Here is a 25,655-nt window from a genome sequence, read left to right as displayed (position 1 = left end):
TGAAATTTTTCCATTATGAAAATTTTCTGTCAACTTTATTAGACTATTTTAAAAACTTAAGAAGTCTTCATTTTACATCAGATCCCTTAATATTTTTAATCCGTTCTTACACTTTTCCTTAAAATCTGAATGTCATTTGTGTTTCTCTCATCTTGGCCTTCTTGAATGACTGAAGAAAAGCAATCAGACATAATGATTATGTTTTTATTTTCTACATTTATGGATTGTGTTTTGTCTCTCTCTTTTTTTTTTGGTGAGGAATGTTGGTCCTGAGCTAACATCTGTTGCCAATCTTCCTCTTTTTGCTCAAGGAAGATTGTCCCTGAGCTAACATCTGTGGCAGTCTTCCTCTACTTTGTATATGGGATGCCTGCCTCGGCATGGCTTGATGAGCAGTGTGTAGGTCCACGCCCAGGATCTGAACTTGCAAACCCTGGGCTGCTGAAGCGGAACATGTGGAATTAACCACTATGCCACTGGGCTGGCCCCTGGTCTCTTTAGCTTTTAAGACATCAGCATTAATTGATGTTGAAAAACAATATAGTAATTAAAGTCAAAACTTGCTACTCTCTACTTTTTTTTGATAAAGTGAATATTTCATGTAATTACCATTCACATGGTTTCTCTTGGTATTTATTCTAACTGCATTATTCTGTTCACATTATATTTTAGGACGTATCTTAACGTCTAAGTCCCTCTTTTAATATTGTAAGTCCCTCATAAATTAGTACCTCACTCTATTGTCTTAATAAAAAAGTCAATACTACCTCCTGAAAAATTTCTCAGACCCTCCCAGCAACTCTGTACAGTGGGTATTGTTGTTCTTATTTAATAGGCACTGAGGTTCAACAAAGTGAACTGATGTTTCTAAGTTTAATAAAGCAAATGCACCAGGTTTGCTTATTGTGGAGGTTTGCTTATTTTTGGAGTCGGGCTGAAGCTTTAGTAGGGCTCAAAATAGTCATAGTTTAGTAGATCTTTAAATTCATTTATTTAGTTACTCTTGTATGCTTCTGATACGCAGGGTCCTAGAACCTCTCTTTTAAATAAAGCATCTAACTGATCTTCTGAAAATGAATTTCTTGTCCTCTCCTCTGTGTCTAGACTTTGGTTTGTGAACCTGACCCTCAGAAGGAGCCACGATTTTCTTTACAACTTCCTGACTGATCTGCTGTCAGCCCATTCTCCTACTTGGAGGGAACCCATGGACCTTCTCAGGATACCTTCTCAGGATAAGGACGTTATCAGGATACTTGCCTGATTGGACTTTTGTTTCATCAAGTGGAAAGAAAGTATTTATTTAACACAAAAATTGAGTAAACATACAATGCTTTCCAAGGAGGGAAAAAAGATCCATATTCCATGGGAGTACTCATTAATCAATCTGAAAGTCAAACAGTCTGATTTGCCAAAGATAGTTCTCACTACTGCAGGTGCCCAGAGAGCCTAGCGTGAAATCATCTACCTAGGACTCACATTTGGGATGTGTCTCTGTCTCTCACCAGATCCATGAAAGAACCCTGAGGGAGACGACCACTGGCATTTCTCTCGGGTGCCTGGGATATCACTGGGATGCCTAAGGTCACGCTTTAAAAATGTCTATCTGTGCCATCATTTCTTAGCCTCCCTGGGGTGAGAAGGATGTCTCACACCCGTGCTGGCCCCCTCTCTGACACCCACTCTATCTGGTTTTCTCTGTATTCTTAGCAAAGCCTTGTACCACTAAACAGGCACACACACACCATCACTGTCCTACAACCAAGACGAACGTAAAAGACCCAGGAAAAGTCTCAGGTGCAGAGGCTGACATCTGGCGCATTAACTAAGTGTTCGAGAGTAGTATTATTTACATCCCTAACCCAAGGGCACAGTAATTCATTGACCGTTACATGAAATGGTTTTTCAGCATCACCCAGCTCTTTCGTAGTAATTCCGAGTGGAGCAATTTTACTGTACTGGATTTAATCTAAGATATCCTGCCTTCACCAGATCATCACCTGGCTTTTCCCTTCTGTTTCTGAGCATGAAAAAGGGAAAAAAACTTACTGTGTTTTCCAAACTCACTTGATCAAGAAGTATGTGTGTATCTAGTTTGGGCATAGAGGAAATAATGCATTAAGACTGAAGGTGGGGGAATCCCATTAACAAGGAGAAATGCGCCTGTTTTAAAGGCTGGGAAGAACCTGGGACTGGCTTCTCTTCTTCCTGAGTTTATTTTTAATGATAGCCTGTGATGTCTAGTTCACATACTTTTCTCAGAAGTCTTGGAACTTTACAAACCAAGCTATAGTACCCACGGAGTGAACAGCTGCCATATAAGCATCACCTGCATAGATATTTAAGATTTATATCTTAATTTTATCATGAAATTTCCAAATTGGTAACCCATATTTTATCCAGTTTATGCATTAGTTTAAAATAATCAAAGCATTGAGTCATGCAAATATTGATCAATCCTGGTCCTTGCTGAAATAATTTAAACACCTCTGTGAATTAAAAGTTATTACCAATTATTGATGAGCACTAAGGAAGGTGGAAAAGATTAGCTTTTTAAATGATTACATTTGATAATAAACATGAAAACAAGATTTGAATCAATTATGCGCTATGATCAAGAGCAATTATTGATCTTTAACTGTATAGATATAAAATATTTGTCTGACAGTAGATAATACGAGCACCTTCGAACTTAAACACCGTCATCCCTTTTCTTGACGTGGAGATGGTCACCCCCAGACAATTCTCCACTAGTGCTGTAAGAACCCATGAGTGAGAAAAACTCAAAACATTTGAATATCAGGTATAACCCATAAAAAGCAGAAAACGTCTTCCATCATCCCTGCCAAGTTCTCATCCTTATTTTAAAGATTAGACATAAAATCAACCAGTAAAATCTGATCCATGGAATTTCTATGACTCTCAAGTGGCTCATTTTCTTTGAGAATTAAATGTTAGAAATATATATACTGTAGTCCAAAATAAACTAATCCATATTATCTAAAATTGCCACAGTAATTCCTTTCGGACAGCTTGTACACAGAAAGAATAGGTTGCTTTGTAAAAACGGCATGGGAAATGATGAAATATCGCTTATTTTTATAATCTTTGACAAGAAGTGAAAATACTATTTTCTGAAACCCAGGCAGACGACTCATTTTTATCACCTGCCAGAAGAAAAAGCATCTTTCGTAAAATTGAGCACCTGCCTACAGAATTCTAAATCTGTGTTTACATGGATTTAAGGACCTCAGGTAAACCACTGGAACAGAATGGAAATCTCCTCAGACAAGATCAAGCGGGGAGTAACCAAGCCTGAGCTCCACATGTCCTACCCGTGTCATACCCATGTCACAACAGCTTCCCTCTAGCTCAGTGTTTCCCAAACTTCAGCTTGTACCAGCTTCACCTGAAGGTGAATCACGCAAACACAGCCTGGTGGCCCCACTCCTAGAGTTTCTGATTCAGCAGGTTTGTGGTATGGCTTGTGACTCTGCATTTCTAACACCTTCCTGGGTGATGGTGATGACAGAAACCACACTGAGAGCTACTGCTCTGGCTTAAACCCTATAAGAAAGAGTATTTTTTTTACATAAGATACTCCTATATTTAGGCTTCTATGCCTTGGGAGTATTGTATAGATCGATCAGCCATTTAGACCATTTGTTCAAAAGTGTGGCCATCGTTTGGAACCCACACAGGCCACCCCTGAAGTCCACGGGGTAGGGGTGGAGCCGTCCTCTCTCATGGGCTCTGGTGGTTTCACCTGTGGCCTTCACTCTGTGTTGCTTCCACCTGCAGTGCAAGGATTAATTTTGGCTTATTTAACTACTTGTGAGTTGGCTCTGCAGCATGTCAAGAAAGTGGCCTTCTGGGGCTGGCCTGGTGGTGTAGTGGTTAAGTTTGAGTGCTCCACTTCAGTGGCCCAGAGTTTGCAGGTTCAGATCCTGGGTGCGGACCTATACACTGCTCATCCAGCCAGGCTATGGCGGCATCCCAGAAACAAAATAGAGGAAGATCGGCATAGATGTAAGCACGGGGCCAATCTTCCTCACCAAAAAAAAAAAAGAAAAAAAGAAAAAAAGAAAGTGCCCTTCTGGTTATAAGAAAGCTGGGAGTCAAGAAACCATGTGAAGGCCCATCCTAAAACCATACATAGATGGGGTAAGAGGTGGCTGGTGTTGGATCAGGGCAGGGCCAAATTCCAACTTGGATACTTCCCAGTTGTTAAGGGATTGTGAAGGGAGGAAGAGAAATAGACACAATTTATGTTCTTTCTACTTTTGCACTGTGGATGATTCACTGACCTGGGAATGAGAATCAGAGCAATGGTAGACTTGGTGGTGGGAATAACAGATTCATTCAGTTGTCCAGGAGCAATTGGTTGGTGAGGCTCAGCACAAGAATCTGAGCTTCCAGAACACAAGAACCACAGCTTTTCTCTATTAACTTCAAGAGCAAGGAGGGAAGGCAGGCATGAACTCTAGATTTTACTTATAATAGCTAACTTATTACGTGCTTACTAGTTGCCATTTTACAGACAGAGAGAGAGACTGACTAATGTTCTATATTGTTATTTTGTTTTCTATCTTTAGATGAAGACTCAGTTACGCATTAATTGGATACCTCAAAGTAACTGTTACGTTAAAAAATTACATTAAAAAATTCACCCTCAACTTACCCCCTAATTGGAAAATTTCTGACTGCTGCCATTTTTAAAGACCACGTATATCCAAAAGGCCTCGTCCCCCTTTCTCCCACTGCTTCTGTCTGCCCAACATCAAAGCCCAAAGACCAGTCAGCACAAAAGAAATATTTCCAAAGAAAGACAGAACCATTTGATTAATAAACATGGGGAAAAAAGCATAAGCTCAGAATAAATTTCAAAAGATTCAACTTCAAATGAAAACTGAATCGTCAAAGCATGGAAAAACTTATGGCGCCATATTTCCGTTCCAAGCTATTTCTTGGACTTCTTTAGATTGTTCCTTTTCTTTAGTTTGCCCTTTAGAGAAACTATATGCATATATAAAACCCTATATGGAGATTTGTCAATTAGAAGCCAATAAGCAGGAAAATGAGAGAGATGATAATTCTTAAATAATATTTCGCCAAACCTTTAGAAAATTGGATCATGAAATAGAAAGAAAGCAAAACCTACGTCAAGTCTGTTTGCTTAATAGCACACTTCAGCCCTCTTCCAAGACCACAGTAGGTTTTTCTTTCAAAATTAAGCAATTCTACAAAAAGAGACTGTTCTTACCCTCATCCTCCCATTCCTTATGGCTGGCCCATCCTCTGCCAATCTCAACACGTACAAATCCATTTTGTACTCCCTTCCTCCACGAATGCTGAATCCAAATCCTTTGGCTCCTTTCTCCATGTCCACAGTGAAATAGTCAAAATCCTTCGGGGTTGGGGAGAAAATGGAATAAAAAATTGTTTAGTATCAGAGAAGCTTCTGTGATCAGCCCTTCTGCTGTCTTCTCTTTCGCAGTTAACGTCTTCCCAATGACACTGCGTTGTGAGAGGAAGTAACCTGACTTCACGGTCTAGCAAAATGCAAGACAAAACCCCAGAGGTTTGAGCAGATCAGACCCAGTTTACTGGGTCATTGAAAGAAGTGCTCTGTAGCTTCTTTGCTTTCGTATTCACCAGTTTACTTGGCAAACGTGTAATTATTGCATGTAGACCTGAGGGATATTCTCTCTCCTTTGAGTTTTCTCATCGCTGCTGTTGAGCCCATAAATAAGTGTATCAGAGTCACGAGTGTGTGTGTGTGAATGACAGGTTTGCTCATTAGAAAATGAGGTTTAATGGGGTCTTTGAGGTACCTGGGGCTGCCGGTAGTCTGACAGAGGGTACTGCCTGGTGTCGGGGGAGTGCTGCCTGTAGTCCAGCAGGGGAGGGTGCCTGTAGTCCAAGGGCGGCGGCTGCTGGTAGTCCAGTGGGGGCTGCCTGTAGTCGGTGAACGGAGGCTGTCGGATGTCTGGTTTCACATCTTGCCTCGCTTTTACTTCGGACCTGTAACTAAATAGATGGAAACGGGACTTGCTTTGGTATCTCAGCATTCTAAGGAGACTGGAATGATCGCATGACCTCCAGGCCCTCGTGGGCCACACCTCTTGATGGTCCTTTTCCGTTTTCAGGAGCATGAAAAGATTCAACAAATGGTAAGCATTACTTTTAAATCGTTGACAAATGCCATATGGTATCCTTTTCATTTGGCTCCTTAAGAAATCAAGGTAAAAATGACGGTTCAACCAGAACTTTGTGGAAAAGGATTATGGATATCCCTCTTTGACATTGGCTGCTTAAAAACTACAATTGCAGCAAATTTAGGGAGCTAAACACTTAACTATACATCCCAAAATATCAGTCTGTCTTAACACCAGGAAACCAGCTCTCTCCATCTCTCTCTCTGTGTCTCACACACGCACCATTCATTACTTCATGAAAACATGATCGCAGTATTTCTGAATACTTTACAAATACATAATTAAAGGCTGTTTTAACTTGCTAGGTAGGATCTTTTTGAATATATTACAGAGGTTATAGGAGAGATAGTAAGGTATAATCACCACGTACAGATCAGGTAGAAAGTCACTGGGTCATTGCTAAGAGGAGAGACACATTGTGTAGAGATTAACTACGAGACCACAGCTAATGGGTTAGTGTCAGATACTACCATGGGCATGAGGTGGAAGGGAAGCCAAGATGTTTATGTCCAACGTTTGTCTTTTTCTTGTTTCTCGATATTAGTTACTGATAAAATAAATACAGAGACTGGTATGAGTTGTTTAGTGCTCTTTTGTGAATCCAAACTGCTCTAAACTGAGGAGATTCCCAGTTCCAAAAGGAGATTAAAATAGCCAGTGCCTGCCATTATGGGATCATGAGTAAGGTAAGCCAAAAAACTTTCACCATAGTAGAGAAGCCACTTAATTCTGTGGTTCATTGCCAATTGCCACAATGATGGTCTATAATGAGCTACCCAGGGATGTAGGAAGATTAAAAAATACATTCTACACAACAATAATTTTATCTAAAATTAATATGGAGGGTTTGAGGGATTGAGAAACTATTTAGTACCAAGGAAAAACTCAAATGTGTTATGAAAACAGGTTCAAAACCGGTAGAATTTTTACCTTTAAGACTAGATTTTTTTTTTTGCATTTTACTGGCTGATGATGGTCTCACGGATGCTGACTAGTATTAAATATTTAAAACAGTCATTCACCTGAACAATTTCCATTAGCATAATCTAATATTTGGTGAGGACACACTGAAAGTGGATGGCAGCCGATGTATTTATTTGGGGTTTTTGGATGGAGGTTAGTGATGTAGTTATTTCAATCAATGCTTTGAGTAGGTCCCATTTGTTACCTAACCTGCAGAAGCGACATACTCCTTCTATGAGTTGCCCTCTCCCCCAGTGAGAGTATGTATGCTGAGAACAGAATTATTTAAAATATGCTTTGAATGAGATGCTTAACTATGCAAATGCATGAATTAAACAAAAGGAATTGAACTGAGTGACATTTGTTGGTGCGTGTGGGTTCCTTTCTAGAAATAGCTTGCCTGATGGTTTAGATGTCACTTGGTTTTAAGTTCCAGCCCCGTCACTTTATTTTCATTATTGGTGTGATATGGGTATGAAATATCCATCATGTGCTCCGTTTCTAACCAGATGTGTCACGAGATGCAGCAAAAGAGGGTGAAGTGGAAGAGTCCCCCCGAGATGACACGAAAGCTTAGAAATAGGAACGGGGAGAACTCGCAACAGCTGTCATGGAAGCCTACGTACGTTCCAGCGCCCAGACTTCATTCTACCTCAGGGCCAGGCGTCAGGATTTTGCGAGCTGCACATTGAACAGCTCTTTAACAAGAAAAATATGCTCAATTTTTTATGAGTGTTGCTAACTTTTAAGTGAAGATACACCGGCTAGGGCAAAAATTATGTTGTTTTGAATTTGTGAAACACTTTATTTAAGGAAAACACAAGATTATTGAAGTATTATTAACCTCTTTCAAGTTCCTTTACTTAAGTAAGAAGGTCATCAGTATAACCCTTCATAGCCATTAACTCCTTTATTAAAGTGACTTTAGAGATGATAAAACTAGATTGCTAACAGTAAATTCTAGCAGAATTTTATGCTATAAACAAGTTCCAGAACCAAGAAACACTGTCCATGTGGCAGGGGATCTTATGGCGGGATTTTGCCTTATGTGAGCCTTTCAAGAATTCCTTCCAGCCTTAAGGGTTTAAAGTCTGTGAAGGAAATCTACTTCCAGGGCTCTTCCACTGACCTCGCTCTTTAAAATGCAGTCAAATATCAACTACCTTTGCTGAGGGAGGTGAATTCTGCTATTCACATTTAGTTTTGGAATATTTACATAATGGCTCTTCTGTTGTTTTCAACAAACGCTTCTCCTTGAATAAGTGTTTTGCTTATGCCCATATTAAAATTATTTTGTGTTTCCTGAGCTCACACCAAAAGAATGTTATGGGACAGAGACATGGGTAGAGGTATGCGGGGTGTCAGCTGGAAGCCAATCGAAGAGTAAATAAGACAGGATAAAATATTCACTCATTCTAACTCAAAAAATGAAAATTTGCAAGCAGATTGTCATTTTATTTTGTCGCTCTTTAACATGGGAGCTGGCTTAGTTTGACATGTAGGTGGGGACTTCCTGTACAAATGAACTAATAAGAAATTCATACAGGGCTGGCCCAGTGGCTTAGTGGTTATGTTCACACACTCTGCTTTGGTGGCCTGGGGTTGGCAGGTTCAGATTCTGGGCATGGACCTACTGGTCAAGCCATGCTGTGGTGGTGTCTCACATATAAAATAGAGGAACATTCACACAAATTTTAGCTCAGGGACAATCTTCCTCAAGCAAAAAGAGGAAAATTGGCAACAGATGTTAGCTCAGGGCCAATCTTCCTCACCACAAAATAAAAAAAATAAAAATAAAATTCATACTGTGTGCTTGGCATACAAGTTGTCTTGGAGACATCTCTAGCCTAGAAAAAGGCAAAGAATTTTCTCTCTGATACCATGACCATCTTTAAATGCAGCCAGGAAAATGGTTCTAGTTTCTGTAAGATTATTGGATCTCTTGATTCCTATGCAAATGAGCCACCCACTAACAATGGAAGAGTGGAGCTGGGAATCCTGAGTGCCAGGAGAAGGCCCTAGGACTGGAGTGGGCCCTTCCCAGGCTATTAATATTACTGAAGCAAAAATACCCAAGAACTCTAGACAAATTTGTTTGGTTATTATAAAACTTTGGATCAGCTCAATCCGTTAACCCCAGAGTTAGGAAATATTTTATTGTGTATTCAGGCAAAAAAATGATCCAAACACCACTGCACCTGTGATGGGGCTGAATCCTGGTTGCGAGCTAGTAGCAGATGGGGACAGGACAGTGGCCTCGCCCAATCGTCATTCTCCCCACTGAACTATGCACACCGGGGGTGACAGTGCCCTCCCCAAGGCTAGAAGCAAGAGCCCATCTCAAGGGAAATGAGACTCTGGAAAGGAGAAGATGGGACTGGGGCTGGGAGGTTAATCAACAGGGGCAGAGCCAAGAAGAAGAGTCTGAAGCTGGCCGAGGGCTGCTGGAAGGCTCAGATCCTTCCTCCTGAGGCTGAAATGAGTCCTGGGGAAAGCAGGTGCAATCTGTCGAAATGACACGCGGTGGAAGAGAACACATCTGGGGCTTATTACCGAGGGACCTGGGCTTGCTCCTCTTATAGAGCATCAAACTCTTACCTCTAGCATTTGCTTTATGGGGCTTAGTCGCTTTTCTTCCCTGGAATATATTAAAACCATAAACGGCTGAGGACAACAGACATTTACTTTTCTGTGAGAGCGAATGAGGGACATCAGAATAGAACAGGGCTTTATGGAAATGACACCTGTGGTGGGGGAAAATATTTGCTTGGCTACCATGTGAGTGATGAACCTAGAGAGTTCTGGGACTCAAAAACTGGGTGTCACTTAGATCTTCCCCAACGGGGAAGGCAGGAGATGGGAAGCAGATGTTCAGAAAACATTAGAATCATGGAAAAGACTGGCGAGGATTTAGTGTTCAGAGATGTCCCCATGGGCTGTCCTGTTTTTCTCCTTCGAAAGGGAGAAAACAACATGGGAACATGTCTTCTTGCCCGTCTCTAATGGCTCAACCCAACCCAGGCTCCCCATTACACACAAGTCACAATGAGAAGACAATGTTATCTTTATATGGCATCCTTTTTTTCTGGAATTTCAAAGTGCCTTATTCACAGAAGCGCATGATGTGGAATGAAAGAACCTCACTAGATCGTGGGTGGGCGGAGATAAAAGTGCAACGCAGTAAAAATGCTAACGTTCATTAATGCTTTCAAACCCTTCAACATTTCCCCTACTCCACACCCTCGTTACTTTCAAGCCATTACCTTTGTGGCTCAGTGGACACTGGCAGCCACTTCTAACTGCTTAACCTGCATTCACCTTGACCAGCCTCCAGTCTTTTCTCTGTGGGGTCAACTGAGATGGTGGAAAGCAAATCCGGTGATGTCAGGCCTCAGTTTAAATCCCTCCAGTGACTTCTCACTACCCTTAAGATCAAAATTTTTTTTTTTTTTTTGAGGAAGATCAGCCCTGAGCTAACATCTGCTGCCAATCTTCCTGTTTTTGCTGAGGAAGACTGGCCCTGAGCTAACATCCGTGCCCATCTTCCTCTATTTTATATGTGGGACGCCTACCACAGCATGGCTTGCCAAGCGGTGCCATGTCTGCACCCGGGATCTGACCTGGTGAACCCTGGGCCGCCGAAGTTGAACGTGCACGCTTAACTGCTGTGCCACTGGGCCGGCCCCAATATCAAAATCTTTAACTTGCCTACAGACCTTGTAGGGCGGGCCCCTACCACCCTCACAGGCTTCATCTCAAACCATGGTCGCTCCGCTTAATCTCCACTATGTGGCCTTATTTCCCTCCATCGTGCTTACCTGCTCCCTCTTGCCAAAGGGCCTTTGAACATGTGCTCCACTCTGTCTGGACTCACTTTAATGTGCTCTTCAGCTAGTAAACCCCTGCTCATCTGCAATCGCTCATCATTTCTTCCGAAAAGCTTCTCTCATTGTGAAGGACAGACACTTGTATTTGCTAATAAAACCACATTTATAACATACACACAGTCTCCAAATCACACAAAGGCACACATGGCAATTTCCACTTTATGAGAATCTCTCTCCTGCCTGTGTCCCGTCCTGTCCCCACTTCTCCCTCTCCCAGCCTCCCGCACCTCTCAGGATCAGAAAAGCCAGTGGAAACTTTACCTATTTTCATGTCCTTGCAGCTGAAGTGGCTGAGGAGGAGCTGGCTGGGCGACCGGACTGTTGGGGGTGGCCGGGCTTGGCTGGGCCAGGGGGCTCTGCTGGGCCGAGGGGCTGTGCTGCTGCGCCATGGGGCTCTGCTTCTCCGAACTGGGCGCCGAGGCTGGGCTGTTGAGCTCTGCAGTGGGGAACCAAGCGTCAAATGCAGACACACTGGCATCTCATGAAGGGCAGAAGGTGGCCGGAGGTGGAAACTCTGCCTTGGCAGATGGCTCAAGGCTCTGGTTATTTCAGTGTCTGCTAGGCCTTAAGACAGCAGCTTTAACTTCTCAAGCTCCAACACCACCCCCAGAATTAGTATTCTTTTGTTAATTCTAACGGTTTCTGCGCAAAGTTATGAACAGATTCTCTTGTCTTTTTGTCAAAAGAAAAGATTACAATAAAGAAAAATCTGGGAAAACTATGAAACAATAATTCAAAGGACTGAGCTCTAAAATATACGGTATTTTCCCAGCATTGCTGGCCGAGAGAAATCATTATAGCCGCTGCTGTTTGGTTGTAACAAGAATCTTACCACTATTCCAAAGTTTGGGAAAGGAACTAACCATAATAACAGAAAATGGTTTGTGCCATCTTTTCTCAGGCTCCTTGTTAGCCTCATTGCCTAATTACTCTCCGTACCCGTGGTTCTCCGGGAAGAAGAAAGAACCCTGGACAGAGGAAGGTTCATAAACTTGTTCTCGGTCTAAACTCCATTTTGGCCTTTCTTGTAATAGCATCAAATTTTCAACTGAAATTATCTATATTGGATTAAGGGCTGGACGTATTTCAGACTGGGAGAATGGAGACGCAAGTCAGAGTTTTTGTGAGCAATCCTGCTTAGAGTTAATTTCCATTGAATGTTTTACACATAATGGTGTCTGCAGATAACGGGTTCAAAAAACATGGTCATTTTCTCGTCTTTTGGTTGGGTGACAAAAGGGAAGTGATCCCTTAGCAATCCCTTATAAACCACTCTTCTCCTTTCTTTTCTCACGGCCCAAATTTCTAAATTTCTTCTCCCCTTGCTTCAGGGTTTCCCAGCCTTGCCACTGTTGACATTTTGAGCCAGATTATTCTTGGCTGTGCAGGGTTGTCCTGTGCGTTGTAGGATGTTTAGAAGCATCCTTGCCCTCTACCCATCAGATGCCAGTAGCATCCTCACCCCAATCACAATCAAAAATGTCTGCAGACATTGCCAAATATCCCCTGGGGGGACAAAATCACCTCACTTGAGAACCACTGTTTTATGTTTAAAGTCAGGTGGCTGTTTTCTGCCTGCTTGTGAGATAGTCTCAAGATGGAATCAGGAGACTGAATGAAACCGAGGGAGGGGACCAAGGTGAGTGAGCCTTATCATTCTCCATGTGGGACACCGTGCTCCACTCACCAGTGAGCTCCAGCCCCTGAATTCTCCAATATCACTAATGAGCCAGCAGCTACGAACTAGCAGCGATCCCGCCGTGTCTGGAAATGGTGAGTTCCTGGGGAGCTGGTACTCAGAGCTCCGTGGCCCCTTGAGGCGTGGCTGTGAGTTGTGATGCTTACACTCTTCAAGCCTCAGGGGGGAGTCCTTGTACACAGAAATTCCAAAGGCTAAGAGGGAACTTTAAAATTCGTATCAGATGCAACATTTTCTAAATGAGCTCTCTTTATACCACGAAACTTCCTCAAGCTTTTCAAAATCAATGTGACTGAAGAATCCTCCAGAGCTGAACCATTAACATGAATACATTGTGTGTGTGTGTTTTTTTTTCCTTCAGATTTGTGATTCTATCTTCTCTGTTGAATGGCTTCTGGCTTAATATAATCATAAAAACAGTGATCCCAGGCCCATAGGGAATGATGGAATACCCCAGTGTCTTGGGACTCGCACTATTTATCTATGATGTCACGTAGCTTGCTCTCTGAATGAAACTGGCACTGAGTAAACAAGACACGGGTTGCAGGAGAGTGTGAATTTTTGCTAAAGTGTAAATAACAGTCAACCTCTGAGCTCTGACATCACCCTGATGGCACCAAGTGGTCTCCCTGCTCCCCGCTCGGGCACTCACCCTCCTGAGGAATGATGCGAAGGGTCACACTGAGGCCCGCATCCTTGATGAGCTTCACGATGTCCGCGTGAGGCATGTTGATAATAGACTGGCCATTCACTGCTAAGATCCGGTCTCCCACTTTCAGTTTTGCACAGCGATCTGCAGGACTCCCATCAATGATGCGTCCGATCTTATGGGGCACAGCTGGAAAAATCCCCAACAGAAATAGGCGTCAGGGGCGTGACCAATACACATTCTGTCTTTGAGTCCCAGCCCCACAGGAAACAAGGCAATGTCGGAATGCCTTCTTTTGTCGATATATTTGCCCTTGAAATCCCAACCATTCCTTTCAGATGTGGTCCTGTGCATACTCCTGAGACCAGAGTTTCTAATTCAAGTCCTTTGCAGTGACAGGCCAGTTCCAAACATGTGGACCAGGGTCTCTCTACCATTGGGGTGCACCATCCTTGCCCTAGGCTTAAAAATACAGCTCTTTGGGCCTTATCCCAGACCTTGTGAATCAGAATGTTCAGGCAGGAGCTGAGGGTGATGCGTTTTTAAGAAGTTCCTCAAGAGATTCCAACACATACAAACTTGTGAGAACCCCAGACATAGAGCACTGTGCCTAAAGAGCTCCTGCTCTAGGGGCAATAATACGCAGTTCCAGAAAGACACAATAAGTGCCGGGAATTTAATTTCTACCCTTTTATATTTTACTGAGAGAGGGAAACAGGAAAGGAAAGACATACATATTCAAATGGGCAGTAGCCGGCCGGTAAACACGTACAATCAGCTTCCCACTCATCCACTAAGCGTTAGTTTAAAAGTTGATGCGGTTTTCAGATCTTACCTCTTCTGTCTGATTTAATGTATGAGGTGGCGTTGAGACCCTGTTAATATCTGATACATATGTATTTCATCAAATCTAAGATGCCAGCAATGCAAAGACACACCTTTATTTTATACACCACAAGAAAGAAAAAAACCTGCCTATTGAACAGGGACACTCCACTGACTGTAGGATGCTCTCTAGTTTTTGAGATACTAAAATATGGAAAATGTGCATGGAATTGATGAAATATGGCATACGTCTCTTTGAAACAATGAAACTTTCTTTTTAAATTGTTTATTTATATGTGTGAGGAGAGCCAGGTACGTGGCGATATAGATTTTCCAGCAGGTTGACTTCTAGTCAAGTCCATGGTTAAGTGCCTGCCAGGTTCGCTATTTCCGGGGTCAGACATCAATAGCACACAGTGTCCTGTAAACTCTCTCAAGGAACTTACAAGCTAGAAACCTGTTCCCTTCTCCCTTCAATACAGAGAACCTTGGCCAGGACATCACCTGTCAATGACTTGTTGCTCCCTCCATGGAGGTGAGGTACTGATTTAATCCGCATAAAGTCAAAGACACACTCCACCATTCACTATGCTCTGGGGGCACCTGCTCTTGAACTCTCAATCCACATATGCCTTACAGCGAAAGGCAGAACACAGGCTCACAGCCCTGGGAAGGAAGGACACTCAGTGAGTTAATGAACCAGCACCTTGATCATATTTCTGTTGCGAAAGGTTATAGACAGCATATGAAAATATTGCCTGAGCCTGTCTTGGAAGTGAAACTCATCGTGTTGGAAGCTCAAACACGTTTTGATTTATCACAGGTGCTAATGGCTTTATTGAAGAACACTGACTTAAAGCACGCTCATGATCATCTTGGAGTCTTAGGACAGTATATTTCTCAGGTAGAACTATGATAAGAAACATAATAAGAACTCACTCATTTACTTATTTTATAAAATAATATGGGTATTGCAAGGTGTATGGGCTTCAAACATAACCAGAGTGAACTTTCCTTGCTGTTTTCTCCTCGTTCCATGTTCAACAGTGTTCCTGGAACAGTCAGTAAAAGATACGGTCTCCCTGGCCATAATGTGTATATTGTTATCTATTCTGTGACCTTTGGAAAGATACCTAACCTCTCTGAGTTTTGGTTTTGCACCAATAAAATTGGGATAATAATATGTTGACTTCACAGGATTCTGGTTCTGAGAATTAAATGCTATCGTATGTAAAGTGACTAGAAGAAGCCTGGCACGTAAGAACTGACCTATGCATATTAACTTTTCTTTCTCTCTTTCTATTACTATTACCTTTTTAATGTTACTGATGTCACTATTGATGTGTGCGTGTGCTTGTACAGAGGTACCAGCTTGAATTCTGTCTACATGGGATAAACTTGTAATACTGCTCAAATGGAAGGAACGCGTTGCTTCCTACAGAGCAAAATCCCCTAAGAATCAACACAAGAAAACAGCTTCACTTGGGAAAGAGAGATGTGTTTTGGGGGATTATATAGTCACCAGAAGAGGCCAAGAATCCTGTTTGTTTTTCTCTGGTTTCACAAAAAAGATGTTGCGGGTCTCCATAGGAAAACACCAACTTGTAAGTAAGAGTTTATCATCCAAAGAGAAATCAGCATGATACAGATCTCTTCATTTTCTATATTGAGCCTTACACTCACACACACAATTATAACTACAGTAATATATATAATTGAATCCTTCACAGATCATATGAGATACCTGATAGTGTTATCAGTGGAAGGAACTGAAGCATAAAGTGCAGAGCAATTCGCCCAAGATCGCATAGGGTGACCTTGGGTTTAGAATCCTAGTCTGTCAGATTTCCCAGGGTTTGCACCTTACTGTGTCCTCCCTCCACTCAAGCACTTGGTTCATGAGCGTCTGTGCTTTTATTCTGTGAGAGCAGCCTGGCTCTGAGCAGGGAATCGTAAACACTTCACCCATGGCCCTGACCCAGGGGAGGGTGGGAGGCAGGCACTTTGCTTGAAGTGGGTTCTCTGTGGCAGCTGTCTTTGACAGGCAAGGCGTGAGGAGGAGAGGAGGGGAGAGAAAGGGAGAGGAAAACTGGACCGCCCCTCAGATCCTATTTAGCTGGGACTTCACATCATAGTGTCATTCCTTTATTTGAAGTAATTTCTTTGCATATTAGAGACACTCATATTTGAAAGGAAATTTAAAAATATACTTTAAAACATATACAAATGGTATTTGGATGATTTGCTGTTTTGAATTGTTCTTGTCTCTGCTCCCTTCCATTACTGCAAATCATCTAGAATTTACTGGGCATAAAACCCCCAAATGTTTCAAAACATAGATTTCACACACATACATGCGCGTGCGCGCGCACACACACACACACACACAATTCTATGTGCCCAACAGCAATAAGTTGTTATTGGTTAATTTCCAGGCACTGTGCTAGGCACTTATTTCAAATCCTTACAGTAACAGCGTGCAGAAGCTGTAAAAGTGTAATAATCATGCCTATTTTACTGCTGAGAAAACAAATAAGTATCAAACCCAGGATTCAAACCCGTACCTATGGCTTCAAACCTCGGGGTCACTCCCTTCTTTTTTGATATGTGGTAGATTGAAAGCTATTTGAATTATGAAGAGCGAGGGAATGGCTTAGAAAAGCATGCTGCTGGAGATTTCAAAAGGAAAGTTTCATTGTAAACAGAATTATTTGCATATGGTGATAACTCTTAGTTTCAAGGCCATTTTCACTTTATTAGGGGAGGTAGAATAAAAACTAAAATAAACAAATAAAAACCAAGATAAAAGAATGAAAACTAAAATAAATTCTATGGCAGCCACACAGAAGGATGGAGCGGCTTACATAAAATCAGGAATGAGTACACAATTTACAAAAATGTACATCCAGTAACTGGAAGTACCTGATGTCGTTTTATTAAAAATTGTTTTCTATTGGCATTTACCTTAATAGAAACAGTACTCAAAACTCTTGGCAGCCAAAGACAGCCTCACTTTTTCTTTACTAGCATTTTCCTGACATGTAAGTACATCGAATGTTGATGTACAAATCATTGACAAGGGTGTGCTCAGAAAGGATTCACTCTCAAAACAAGACGCAGTTCCATTTGCTCAGTGATAAGGTCGACAGAGCTTACGACCTAAGTGCTGTCCGTGCATTGCTAATGGAATTACAGAGCATGGAAGAGGCCCTGACCTTGGTTTCTATTATTGGGATGAATGGTACTCATTAATTCTCTGAGAATTGATGACTAAGGCAACTGCCAGAGCACAGTCCATTTAGACTGCATGCCTTGCAGACATCACCTGTCAGGCAGCAACACAAATCAAGTCTTTGGATCAGTCTGCTTAGTATACACCGATATTTGGGAAAAGGTGCAATATGTCATGTGACTTTGGACACACTGACATTTGGGAAGGAGGTGACGTATTAGTAGTTAGAAATTTTCCTTTAATTGCAAATCACGTAAATTATGGAAAAAGAAACCTATCTTTTCCTATTCTTGACTCGTTTCTGGGTAAAACACTGCTGTACATTTTTACAGCACTATGTTTTATATTTTCCCATAGACGAAGCGACTCTTCTGGTGCCACTCAACATGGCGCACTTATTTCAGTAGGAATATTCAGAGACAATCAGTTGGACTGGATGCTCTCTAAGTTCATTCTAGAGACTTGAGTTCTTTGGGTCTTTAGCCACACCACTACAGGAAGCAATGCTCCTTCCTTTTTGCTGTTGAGTTCTCTTCTGGGACCTTCATAGGGTCCATTGAGGCTCCTTCAGCCATTGGTCAACCAAGGAGCTCGTGTTGAGTCCTGCCTTAGGTCAGTTCCCATCAAGAAGATGGGATGGTTGCCTGAAGGACTTTTCTGGCTTTGGGATGGATTTGTCCCAGAAATTTTGGTGATGGACTCTTCTTGAAATTCTTAGTTGCACCATCCTCAGGGAAGAGAGTAGTAGATCCCTCATCACTTTTTTTTTAAAAAAATATTTCTTTGTTGTTTTATGTGTATTTTATGTCAGAGAAGGAAAAGCTTGAGACATGTTTACATTTAATTATCTCCTTGTTAATAGATCCCACAAAGCAGAGTTGTATTTGAAGGAAAGCGTTAGACAGGGAAAGTAGATTCTGCATCAATCATGTTAAACTTACAAGCGAGAAGTTTCTGAAATGAGCGTGACAAAAATAAATACTTCAAAGGCAATAAATAGCGTAAACTCATTAGCTCACAATTCCATTAATTTGTGAAGGTTAAACAACATGTCATGGGCTTAAGGTAAGTTGGTTTCCATTTAGAGTCTATGACCTGATATGAAAATAAATTTTTTTTAATTGGATGATTCCAGTTGACTTTCTTAAAATCATCTGTGAAAATTATTTATGTGTAGTTTTAAAATTGTGGGTCGGGGCAGGAGAATCAATTACTGCATCAATGATACACTTCTGCATAGCATCTTCTGAGTAATGGGCTCCATGCTAGGCCCAGTGGGGAAGACAATAAAATAACACATGATATTTGCCCTCAAGAAACTCCCTGTCTAGTTGGGGAGACCAGAGATAATCATATAAACATACTTAAAACACAAATGGCAAATCCATGGTAAAGGTGACATGCAACAAAGGTAGAGAGGAGGGTGAATTTCTGAGACCAGGTGTGAACTCAGGGTGGTAAGAAAAAGGAAGGTCATTCTGGGGAGGAGGGAGCATAATGTCCCTAGGCTAAGCGGCAGCTCACTTAGTGCAAAGCTCATGGTGGTCAAGAGGGTTCTACCAAATCCAAGGAGGGAGAAGCAAGGAGCGGATCCTTTGTCGGTGGAGTCCCTTCCACCCTCACAATTATGGAGATCCCGGATAAGATGCTTTTGCCCAGATCCTCTAGAGGGACACTGCACATATGGGAGCAAGAGAAGAGTGATTGTCACAGAGTGTTCCCATCTCTGTAACACATGAAGAAGAATCCTCATCTGTTTTCCTGCCTTCGGAAACCTGTATCAATTTTGCTTATTTCCCATCTCTCCTTCCTACCAGTCCCGAATGAGCATGTTCTATGGTGACAAATCCATTCAGCTAGATGTTGTCCCTTCCTGGAGTGTGACACAGTGTCCTTCGAAAGAGATTTTCTTGGTCATCAGGGGGCGAAGATGTGAGAAAAACATGGGTTTGGTATTTAAAAAAAATTGTGGTAAAATTAAGAAAAAGCTGACTGTATGACTTGATTTCCTCTAGAAGTCTGTGAAATTAAGCTTTCCAAAAGAAAACATCTTCCCTGAAATTCATAGCCAAATGACTTGCAAGACCCAAAATCGAGCAGCTGGTGTTTTAAGGACTGTGTATTCCAAAAGCGCACTTTTTTTTTTTTACCCCCAGCACCCATGAGTCATTCTCTTGTGGCTGAAAGTTTAGTCATCCTACAGTTGGTAATAAGCAGATGGTCAGATGGGAGAATGGGAAGAGGGGCCCAATGGCAATTTGGGAGGCCAGCTATACTCATGTTTCCAAGGCCAGAAAGCACCATATAGAAAGTATTAATTATATGGCTGGAGATAAGAAGCATTCATCAGCCATATCTTATCTGGTATGCTTTTATTTTGCTGAAGGTGAATTGGTAATTGAAAGAAATCTCATTGCATTAGGAACTGTAATTAGCCATTATTTGACTGTTCCATCCTGGACCATACAGCTGGGTTAAGATGGTTTTCTTGTTTGGAAAGTTTTGGTGGGCTTGTAGGCACAGGACCAGTTTCATGGGTGTGTGACTTGTGTATTATGCAGGTCCCCATGCTCAAAAGGGCCTCAGGTTTGTTTAATGGTCTGCTCTTACCATCTTGACATTCTTAATCGTGTTGGAACGAGGACCTCACATTTTCCTTTTACGCTGGGCCCTCAAAATAACGCAATTGATCCTATGTAGATATATCCATAATGCATTTCTTCCTCATATTACTCTACTGTTTTTCCTGTCTGCAATGGAAGATGTGAATGAGAATGTGGCATACCTACCAAGAGAAATTATCACAGAGAGGCAGGAAGGGGCAAAAACAATCCCTTTCTCTTGTGGGTGCATTTCCCATTCTCAGGCACATCACAGAAGAGGTAGTCCAAATAATTTCTGCTAAGTATGTTCTCAAAGACCCTTGATTCTCTGCATGTTGATTCAAGAGGCCTAAAAATTACCTTCGTCCTCTTATTCTGTTGTGAGAATTATTCTTATGCAGGAAGTCACTCATTACTGAGTCATCTACCAAGCAAATATTCTTTTTTCTCTCTCTTTAAATAGGCTTTAACGTATACCACCACATTTCAAGGAGTTTGTGTATCCATTTGATATGATTTATTTCCCTCATAATCTGACAAAATGCCTAGACATTAGAGTGGCAGGAACGAAAGAAACTTCAGAAGAGTCATGATCCTCAGATTTGTAGGTGGCCAGAAGGGTGTGTGTGTGGGATGCGGGGAGCTGGAGAGAGAGAAGGGAAAAACAGTTCCTTTTCTAGATACTTAAGCCTTTATGTTCTGTAGAGACAATTCGCATTTTACTGTATATCCCAAGAAGTCACCTTTCATCTTGTGAATTTCTAGGTGGCTGGGACATTCTTTTTCACCTGTTTTAGGCTGAAAGTTGCTGTAGAAAATCTGGTCCCACTAAGCTCGGTTTTGTAAACTCTACGTCACCTTATTTGATTCATTCTTTCATTTTGCTGGAGCATATCCTACAGGATCTTCCTAAGAACCCATGCATGGGAGAAAGTTATTTTTCAGTATTTAATGTTTGAAAATGTCTTCATTTTTACCTTCTCATTTGGTTGAATTCTAGCTTGGAATTCTAGATGGCATGAAATTCTAGATTGAAAACATCATTTTTCCTCAGAAATTTGCAGGCGGTGCTCTGTCGTCTTCTAGCATCCAGCGTTGCTACTGAGCCGTGTGAATCCATTCAGATTTTTGTTCCTTGTATGTGATCTGTTTTCCTTTTTTCTTTTTGGGAATGTTCAAGAGTGTCCCTGTACTTCTTGTGCTTTAAAGTTTCGAAATGCTTCTTTTTCAGTGTGGAGACTTGTTTCCTTTAGTTTTGGTTTTGGGAACTTTCATTGTTCTGTTTCTTTGATAACCATCGTTCTGTTACTCTGGTCTCTCGTTCTGGAACTCTTATTAGTCAGAGATCAGCTTCCTGGATTGATCCGATAATTCTCTTATCACTTCTCTCAGACTTGTCTCTTTTTGTCCTACTTCCTGTGAAGTTTCTTTTACTCTTTGGTTGTTTACATGTGTGATTACCCTTACAATCCTTCTATTGAATTTTTAATTTCAGGCATGATGTTTTCAATTTCTAAGAATTCTTTCTTTAATCATCTTATTCTTTTTTATAGCATCTATTTTTATTTCATGATGGTAATATCTTCTCACATCTCTCTGTATATACACGAGACAGTTTTGAAGCTTTCTTTTTTTCCCTGAATTATCACCATTTCTTCTTCTTTCATTTTACTTTGTTGCCTTGTTTTTTTATTTTAAAAATAAAAATTTCACTTCTGGTGGTCATGGTTTTTGGGTTCCATTCTGTCTTGAGCTTTCTAAGTTTGAAGTGCTCTGAGTGTCTAAAGAAATGAGCGACTCTGAGCTATCCATTTCTCTTTTGGGTTTCCTCTATCTTGCAAGATGAGTTCCTAATTTTTTGTCTTTAAAGCATCTTCCCCACTCATGCCCATTCCTTTCTTCTTCATTTACTACCATTTTATCGGTGTCTAAGAAACAGGATGAAATAAGCATGTTATCATTTTACCACCTTCAATTAGAAACTGGACGTATCTTTTGTAAATTTAAACAGTATTACAATCAGTATTTTGCTATACCAGTTAGAGATTTAGAATGTACTTGGAAAAAAATTGTCAATAATTTATATAGCCAAACTTTGTCTCCTTGTAGCCCTGACAGACAAAAATATAAAGGACAATTGATTTCTTTTCAAGAGTTTAAAAAAATGTCATAAAATTACATTTCATCAACCCAGGTATTGGGTTAAAACTGTTCAATAAAACCATACTTTCTTTCTCTCCTTTGTATCTCTCGACTGCCTTTTGAGACTTCATACCCATCAATGTACCCAGCTTTCAGTAATTTCTCAGCAGGCCCAGTAGAAATGGTTGATAGTTACAAGCAGGTGTTGCTGACAAGTCATGTTTCTCATTTTTACGGATTCATTTTTATGGATTCAGTGTATTCCATCTCTGCCATCTCCTTTTTCCTTTTATAGCTTCTGAAATTGTGTTTTGTAAAAAGTCACTTGGCTATCTTCACACAGTTTCCCTGTTACAACAGGTAAATGTCAAAAGCAATCAGGTGCAATATCAGCTTTTCATTGTATTCCCCTAAGCCCTCTGGTAGATAATAACTTCTTGCAATATTTTTTTAATATAAATGGAAGCAGATACTAAACCAAGCAAATGATTCCTCCTGAGCCAGCTGTCCTTTTCAATATGTTATCCAGAAGATTACATGAATATTTATTGGCTCTTCAGTTTCTCACAGAAGCCAAAGTTCCACTAAGAGGGTGTATCATGTTTTAACTTGAAATAATGCAATTTTGCATGACTGGATAAAACTCAATAAGAAAAGGCCCCCAAGCAAAGTGTTTGGGACCTAGAAGATCCTGATGGTATATCAACTTTGAAAACAACTTGCAATGTGACCTCTGAATGGCCAAATAAATCATGTCAGAATTTCCTTATTTGAAAAGTGAAACCATCACTGCATATAGTTTTCCTTTCTTATCCTATCACACAAATATTACGCTTTTAAACTTCATTTGGATTTCTGTTTATGTGTATTTTCTCTCACCCCTTGTATTTTAAAGGGTAATAATTACACGTGTTTTCATTTTTACTAAGCAGACATATGTCTCCAGAATAATTTCACCCGAGATCATGATCATGAAATTATTTTTGTTACTCTAACATGAGACATGAATGAGAAATGAAGGAAGAAAGGCTGAAGAGCCTTAAAGTGGGTTTTGTTGTCCACAGTGAAATGCCAATGATGCTCCAGAGGGAAGAGACTAAAGCGGGAAAGCATTCACCAAGAAGATAGAAGGGTGGCTTTCTGACAGATCCTCAGCATCATTAGTCTTCAGGATAGAAATGCAAATTAAAGCCAAATGAGATACCACTACATACCTATTAGAACGGCTAAAGTTAAAAAACAGTAACAAAGCCTGAAAACACACTCTAAGGATGTGGAGCATCTGGAACTCTTATACAGAGGAATACAAAATGGCGCAGCCACTTTGGAAAGTAGTATCATATGAACCAGCGAGCCCACTCCTAGGTGTTTACCCAAGTGAAATGAAAACCTATTTTCACACAAAAACCTACATGCAAAGGTTTTATCATCTTTATTCATAATCAACAAAAACAAGAAACAATGTGATTATGCCTCAGCTGGGGAATCGATAAACAAACTATGGTACAGCCACACAATGGAATACTACTCAGCAAGTAAGAAGGAACTAAATACTGACACCCAAAACAACGTGGGTGAATCTGAAACGCATTATGCTAAGTGGAAGAAGCCAGACTCAAAAGGCTACGTGATGTATGACTCCATTTCTATAGGAAAAGGCAAAACTGTAAAACAGAAAACAAATTTATGGTTGCCAAGTGGGGTTGACCTTACTGTGGCAGTTGTTACATAACTAAATCCATTTGTCAAACTCACAAACTACAGACTAAAAAGGGTAAATTTTACTATGTACAATTAAACCTTGAAAATGGGAGAAACAGTGAAAAAGCAGGGAGAGACAAAGAGAAGTTTTTGGATGGAAACAAATAGAGGTAAGTAAAAAAGAACTGACGACGAATAAGCAGCAGAAGGGAGGTGGGAAGGCGAGAGTGGAAGGAGTCAGGGAAGGCTTCAGAGAGGAAATGCTGTCCGTCTGCATTTTAGAGGATGAACGGGACTTTTCCAGGTGGGCAAGGATGAGGAAGGCACCAGGAAGGCACAGACCCGTGGACTGGCAAAGTCTGTGTTGTGGATGTGGGAGGGCAGTGAGCAAAGACAACAGGGAAGTTGTCGGGGATAAAGGTGGGAAGGGACAGACTCTGAAAGGCCTTATCGGTTGTGCCAGGAGCTTAGAATTCATTTTACAGCCACATGAGAAGCCGCTAATGGATTAGGAAGGTTATGTGATATCATCAGCCTGGTTGTTTTAGAAAGAGAACCATGGTGACAGTGCGAAGGGTGGAATGCAGGAGAGGAGGGTGGGGAGAATGCTGGAGGCAAGGAGGGCACGTAAAGGCTACTACGATGCTCTGGGGCTGCACGGTCCAACATGGGCACTACTAGCCTTATGTGGCTATTTAAATTAATTGAAATGAAAGACAATTAAAAATGTAATTCCTTAGCCACACTAGCCTCATGTCAAGTGCTGGCTACATTACGGTACAGTGCAGAAGAGAACAGTGCCACCATCGCAGAAAGTTCTACTGCACAGCGCTAGTCCAGAACCTCAGCGAGGGCATCGGCAGTGCAGCAGGGAGGGCCTGAGGTAGCCGAGTTTTACATCTGGAAAGCATCCAGTATGAGCCTGCCTCAGTCTCTCAGGAGTGAAAACGCAGTTGTGTATAACTTCAGCTAGGATATGCACTTAGGTACCTGGGGGCCTGCTTTAAAGCTTGGGGCCATGTACACTGATTGGAGCTGAGATCTAAGCCTGCCAGCCTTCTCTTAGCCACTTAGCATCAGGGAGCCTCAAGAGCAGTGGCTAACTTGATGGTACAGCCTGGATGTTTGTGTCCTCCCCAAATTCTTAGGTTGAAACCTCATCCCCAGTGTGAAGATATTTAGAGGTGGGGCCTTGGGAAGGAATTAGGTCATGAAGGTGGAGTTCTCACGAATGGGATTAGTGTTCTTATAAAAGGGACCCCGGAGAGCTCCTTTGCCCCTTCTACCACGTGAGGGCACAGTGAGAAGATGGCCATTATGAACCAGGAAGCTGGTTCTCACCAAACACCGAATTTGCCGGCACCTTGATCTTGGACTTCCCAGCCTCCTGAACTGTGAGAAATAAATTTCTGTTGTTTACAAGCCACCAGTCAATGGTATTCTGTTATAGAAGCCTGAACGAATTAAGACACTTGGCAACCAGGTTTTATTGGATTTTAATTTCCTCAAGTGCCTACAGGAACGTGAGCTGCTTTTCATCTCATTCATCTAGCAATTCTAGAAAGTATTCGAATAGAGATTTCTAAGTCGGAATATTTTTCTACCTCATGTTATCTCAACTGCTCTGTGCCAGAAGACCATGGGGCGAAACCTTTTAAACTGTGTGCTCCTCCTTGCTTCCTGGAAGACACTCCTCCCGTGGTGAATCCATAAATACACATTTTTATGATGAACAGCCT

General features: G+C 41.4%; 1 protein-coding gene across 18 annotated transcripts in view; it reads right to left on the bottom strand.

The window, feature by feature from the left end:
• MAGI2 (membrane associated guanylate kinase, WW and PDZ domain containing 2) overlaps window positions 1-25,655 on the bottom strand; it is a 1,262,944-nt gene that overhangs the window by 104,319 nt on the left and 1,132,970 nt on the right. For all 18 annotated transcript variants that reach the window (XM_070265334.1, XM_070265337.1, XM_023640142.2 and 15 more), the window contains 4 exons: window positions 13,417-13,602; window positions 11,327-11,501; window positions 5,832-6,027; window positions 5,261-5,404 (listed from right to left, as the gene is read on the bottom strand). In XM_070265334.1, coding sequence (XP_070121435.1) covers window positions 5,261-5,404; window positions 5,832-6,027; window positions 11,327-11,501; window positions 13,417-13,602 — 701 coding nt within the window. The remainder of the gene's footprint in view (window positions 1-5,260; window positions 5,405-5,831; window positions 6,028-11,326; window positions 11,502-13,416; window positions 13,603-25,655) is intronic.

Source organism: Equus caballus, chromosome 4 (assembly GCF_041296265.1).
Source record: "Equus caballus isolate H_3958 breed thoroughbred chromosome 4, TB-T2T, whole genome shotgun sequence".
NCBI lineage: Eukaryota > Metazoa > Chordata > Mammalia > Perissodactyla > Equidae > Equus > Equus caballus.
The sequence above is the reverse complement of the archived record's forward strand: the minus strand, read 5'-3'. Positions and strand labels throughout refer to the sequence as shown.